Source organism: Haliotis asinina, chromosome 9 (assembly GCF_037392515.1).
Source record: "Haliotis asinina isolate JCU_RB_2024 chromosome 9, JCU_Hal_asi_v2, whole genome shotgun sequence".
Lineage (NCBI taxonomy): Eukaryota > Metazoa > Mollusca > Gastropoda > Lepetellida > Haliotidae > Haliotis > Haliotis asinina.
Genome location: NC_090288.1, coordinates 52,248,522 through 52,254,594, shown reverse-complemented (window position 1 = coordinate 52,254,594; position 6,073 = coordinate 52,248,522). Strand labels below are relative to the sequence as shown.

Here is a 6,073-nt window from a genome sequence, read left to right as displayed (position 1 = left end):
ACATAAACTGACATAAACAACTTCCCTAACACCTCACCGAGGCACCTCAACCATCCACCTCCATGGCTAGAACTCCATGGCAACAACCTAGAACTCATCCATTCCCTGTCACACTGTTACTGGCCTGGCCAACTGTCATATCCACACTGAGTTTCGCCTTTGTTTGACAAGACCGTGGCCACATGCTCTGTACAACTAAACGCATGTTCACATCTGGCCTGAACCAACGTACTCGCACACACCCGTCACAACATATCAGTGATCCTGTCGGTTTGCATATTGTTCAGTCCTGAGATGTTTGCTGTAAATAAAAATCTGTGCTATACAATAACAGTTACAAGTAAATATAGTAAAACCTTATACCCATCAGCCTCAAATTTATGCAGCTCTTACAAATTAGATTAGAAAAAAATCAATGCACAGAGCAAAATGTTTATCACACGTTCCGATTTCAATCTGGGTCAAGGTCGTTAGTGGAGGACACGCTCGTGGGTCATGAAAGGATGAGGGAAACTGCCGAGGACCAATCAGAAAGCAGCATTTACAGCATGAAGCCAGCCTTCATGCCCCCGAAGATGCCCTTCTTCTTGGCCTTGTCATGTTTGGCTGCAAGTAAATATGAGGATGTGAGCCCCTTACATGATACAGTTTGGTTGAACGTTTCATGTCCATTAACACCGACACACAAATTGTGTTAAGATATTTTGATCGATTTCTATTGAGGTTTAGCTAACATAGCATCCTTATTTCTTACCTGGAACGGTGTCGGCGTTGGAGGCTGCAACAGCAGCTGCAGCGTCTTCATCTTTGGAGAGGTCAGTACCAGCTGCAGCAGCCTGTGCCTTCTCCATTGCAAGAGCTGCAGCTGCTCTCTCCTTCTCTAGGGCAGCATACGTGTAGGCTTTCTCTAAGGCCACTTCCTCCAATCTATGGACTTCCAACGTTGCAGGCGACCCAGCGTTCTTAGAGGAATATGCCGACACTCTCTCGGCTTCCGTGGCAGCAAAAATCAGGGCCTCTTTCCAGGCAGCATATCCAGCGTCTGCTGCAGCAGTAGCAGCCTCGGCCTTCTCCACAGCAGCGGCGACGTACGCCTCGGCGGCTTGCTGATCTGCCTCTCGCTTTACCATCTCTTGTCTCCGATCTGTTCGGGAAAGTCAGGCGACCCCTCATTCAGAATGTTAGGGTTAGAAAAAAAGTCTTACTTTTGTTTATCAAACTAGCAAAACCAGATACACTTTTAGTTGTTTCAAAGGCATTTAGAAGTACTAAAAATGATTCCTGTGACCTTGTATAATAAAGAAGTTGAACCATAAAGCGTTTTAGTCAGATACATTTTGAATTGAAACACCAGTAACTAATATTTGTTGTGGAGGCTAACTGGATCAGTTTACTCACTAACCGACCGTATGTAGCTACACATTGCTGACTGCGACGTTAACCGATTGACAAAACAAACATAACTGCTTTACAAAAGCCATGTATGTAACAAATACCTACCTTCGCGGTATTTGAGATATCTCTGAAATTCATATACGGCTAAAGCCAGGCCGTGCAGAAAGATCATCTTGTTTTCAGTGCTGTCGAGACATAAAAATAAGATATGTATCATATCAGTTCCTAAGTATCTGTCACTGTCCGCAATGAAATTCCTATGATATTCCATTAGAATATAATGTTCACTGAAACTGAAAGGTATCTTCGTTAGACTGAAGTAGTTTGTTTACTGTGTGATAAGATCTATCAAAGCAAGGTGTTTATCGTTCTTCAGGCTGCAGTCCACACAACGTTGATACTGTCGGTCTGCAAGATGACATTGACTTCTTTTATACAATGTAATAGCAGAACGGGTGCCGCTGTACAAAATGACCTAAGCGCTAAGACTGTCGTACCCCTGTGTTAATGTATAGGAGCTACGATTACTTTAATGCGATGCGCTTACTTAACCAGTCTTTTCTTCTCTGTAGAGTCCGCTTTCGAACTCCCGGATTTATGCATGCCTTACGAATGCAAATTCCCTAAAACCATCGTAAAAATACACTGCATCGTCTGCACACAAGCATTACACATATATGACGAGATTTATCACCTTCCTAGGATAGACCAGTCGAGGCAGAAGCGTCTGAAACGACGTGGAACAACAGCGGCAGCAACTAGACGTCCGAAAAATGCGGCGATGCGCTGACAATGAAGGCGTAACTAAGTGGGGTCGTCTATGACGTCACTTCCCGTGGAGGGGATCGTTCGTCAGAAGGGATGGTACTTGACCGATCCGGTGCGTTATTAGACTACTCCAGGAGAATTACATTTGTTTCCACTCTATATAAGGAAGGCACCCGTGGCGAGCCACCTCCTCGTGGTGGGTGCTGGGTAACGCCAAGAGCTCGCCGACACCCCCGTAGTGGACCCGGGGGGATATTTGGTCCACCAACCCGTTTGCCGTGGGTTGCGGCCCTGTGTCGGCGGAGGAAGGGATCCTGGTGGTTGAGGGCAATAGGAGCTTGAAGCCATGTTCCTGTTGCCTAACACACCACTTTGGCCCTGACTTCGCCTAGACGGGTGGTAGAACTGGCCCGGTTCTATCAATCGGCTGGTCACGCCATGCCCTGTGCATAGTAAAAATTTTTTGCACACTCAACTACTTATTGGGTCTTGGCCATTTCGAGTTTTCATTTCCAAAATATTAACATATTTAATGCCTAGAGTCCTATGCCAGAAGGCGGTGGCTCATGGGCCAATCTGGCAATGTTGACCTCCAAGTTCAATATGTATCCAATCATTTGTCACGGGCAGAACCACCCTGGCAATTTATTTGGTATACAAATGTTGCTATTTGTGTCATAGTTGCCGGAGTATAGCACCCCTGTATCCCTGGTGTCGGCATCTTGGAGATCCGATGCTATTTGACATCGTCCTTGTTGACACTCCATGGTGGGTGGGGAGTAAGGATGCTGAATTTTTTCTTTCAATCATGGATCCCCAATCATCTGGTTCTTGGCGAAATGAAAAAAAGCGACGAATTGAAAATATTGATGAATCAACAAGAAGTGTTTCTTCCAATGCTGATAACTGGGCACGTTTCTTAGTGATTGAGGCAACAGACAATCTTCCTATTAAATTAAACCCCTTTGCCATTTCTAAGGCTGTTTCAGGTATTTGTGGAGAGGTTCGCAATGTCACCCGTCTTCGTAGTGGTTCACTTCTGGTGGAATGTGCACGGAGACAGCAATCTCTAAATCTTTTATCTATCAAAACATTTGCCAATATTGAGGTTGCTGTGTCCGTGCACAGAACATTAAATTCCTGCCGGGGCATTGTTCGGGACAGGGCTCGCTGCCTGTCTGACATGTCAGAACAAGACATAGTAACTGAACTTCATGATCAGGGAGTCACAGCTGTAAAACGGTTCACCGTCAAGAAAGAAGGAATCAGTGTCAATACCAATACATATCTCTTGACGTTTGCTCGTGCATCCTTACCACCTTCAATCAAAGCAGGGTATTTCAGTATTGGAGTGGACGTGTATGTCCCCAGCCCGCTTCGCTGCTTTAAATGTCAGAAGTTCGGTCATGGGGTTAGTTCTTGTCGTGGTTCGGCTGTATGTCATCGTTGTGGTGAACAACATGATAATACAGACTGCAACAATGAGTTGAAATGCGCAAACTGTTCGGGATCTCATGCTGCTACATCAAAATCTTGTCCTGTTTGGCAAAAGGAGTCCAAAATAATGAAACTTAAATGTGAAAGGAATATTTCATACTTTGACGCAAAAAAACTGTTGACAGCTGAAACCACACCTCCATTAAATAAGACCTACTCTGCTGCCGTCACGCACGCTGTTATGACATCTCCTGTAAGTTGTCAGACAGACTTGACATGGGTTAAGTCTGCAAAACCCATTACCTTATCCTCAGTTGCAAAACCATCTTCCCCAGTAACTCAATCTACATCTGGATCACAGACTGAGAGACAGCCTGAGCCCAAATCACAATCGTATGATAAACAGACTGACAGTCAAAAACAGAAAGGAAAAAAATTAAACAGGAAATCAATTCCCATCATCCCTTCATCTTCAGAAGTTCCTGTAGAAAACTCTTTTGGGCCTCTGGAGATGGATATCACTCTGTCCTCACAGGACAGCAGGAGGAATTTACCCTCCACACATTCGCGTGGAAGATCACCAATTGAGCCACCATGAACCAGTCCAATCTATTACAGTGGAATTGTAGAGGACTAAAAACTAATTTCAACGAGGTACAATTGCTGATACAGGACTTTCAGCCATTAACGCTATGTCTCCAAGAGACATATCTTAAAAATACAGATACCTTGAATTTGAGACAGTACAGCGCTTATCATTCTTTTTCTCCTCCGGGAGATCGGGCTACTGGAGGCTCTTCTATTCTCGTTCATCAGAGCGTAATACATAGCCCTGTTACTCTAAAAGCAAACCTTCAAGCAGTTGCTGTTCGCTTGACTTTACACATTGCTTTGACATTGTGCAGTTTGTATATCCCTCCATCTTCCAATATTTGTCAGTCAGATCTTCAAAGTCTATATGATCAGCTCCCCAAACCATGTATTATTATGGGGGACCTCAACGGACACAATCCATTATGGGGAAGTGACAATACTAATAATAAAGGCAAAATCCTTGAGGAATTCATTTCCGATAATAATTTGTGTATTTTCAATGATGACTCAGCTACTTATTTACATCCAGCTACGGGAAAATACTCTTCCCTGGATTTATCACTAGCTGATACCAACTTATACAATGAATTTGAATGGCTGGTCCATGATGACCTATGTGGGAGTGATCACTTCCCCACCATGCTGAAAGCCATCAACCCTGGTGATGATCCACCTGTATCAAGACGGAACTTTGCTAGGGCTGATTGGTCATTATATCAGACACTGTGTGCTGAACACTTGAAGCATGATCTTTTTAAGAACAGTGAAGATCCAATACAGTCTTTTTCGGATATACTAAATGCCATTGCAGACAAAACAATTCCTATGTCCTCTGCAATTCCACATATTCGTAAACCATGGTTTAATGACGAGTGTAAACAGGCCAGAAAATGTAGGAAGAAAGCCGAAAAATATTTTCGCAAACATCCTACAGTTCATAATCTAGACAAAGTCAAAATTACTAACGCAAAGGCTAGACGTGCTTTTAAACAAGGTAAACGTCAGTCTTGGCGAAATTATGTTTCCAAAATAAATTCACGTACACCAATGTCAAAGGTGTGGAATATGGTCCAAAGAATAAAGGGCAAGGGTTCCAAATCTACTGTGCATCATCTGAAGGACGGGGATGCCATATTAACTAATAAAACTGACATAGCAAATAAACTTGGCGCAACTTTAGCCAAAAATTCATCTTAATCAAATTATGTCCCTGAGTTCCAAAAGCATCAGAAACAAGAGGAAAAGAAAAGAATCAACTTTAACTCAGACAATGGTGAAGACTATAACGAATTATTTTCGTTGCATGAGCTCCATACTGCCCTTGAGCAAGCTCATGATACAGCAACAGGAACCGATAATATTCACTATCAACTCCTAAAGCATTTGCCCGAATCATGTTTAGAAGTCCTTTTAGGAATTTTTGATTAAATATGGACGTCGGGGAATTTCCCAACTTCATGGCGTAATGCCATTGTTGTCCCTATTCCAAAGCCTGGCCGGGATCATACTGATCCGTCTAATTACAGACCAATATCTCTAACGAGTTGTGTCTGTAAAACCATGGAACGTATGGTGAATAATAGATTAACTTGGTATCTTGAAACCAATAACATTATAACAAATATTCAATGTGGTTTCAGGAAAAATCGTAGTACCATTGATCACTTGGTACGTTTAGAATCCTTTGCTAAAAATGCTATAGTTAATAAACAGCATGCTGTATCAATTTTCTTTGATCTTGAGAAAGCTTATGATACGACCTGGAAGCATGGTATTTTACAGGATTTGTATGATTTTGGTTTGAAAGGCCGTTTACCTCTTTTTATATCACAGTTTTTACAAGACCGGCAATTTCAAGTCCGCGTGGGTTCTACCCTGT

General features: G+C 42.9%; 1 protein-coding gene across 1 annotated transcript; it reads right to left on the bottom strand.

Moving 5' to 3' along the window:
- Positions 1 to 541: 541 nt before the first annotated feature.
- Positions 542 to 1,567, bottom strand: LOC137297313 (antifreeze protein Maxi-like). The gene is made up of 3 exons (XM_067829324.1): positions 1,501 to 1,567; positions 755 to 1,144; positions 542 to 606 (listed from the first exon to the last, which is right to left on the bottom strand). Exons 1-3 carry the CDS (start codon positions 1,565 to 1,567, stop codon positions 542 to 544), a joined length of 522 nt encoding a protein of 173 aa, XP_067685425.1.
- Between the last annotated feature and the right edge of the window lie 4,506 nt (positions 1,568 to 6,073).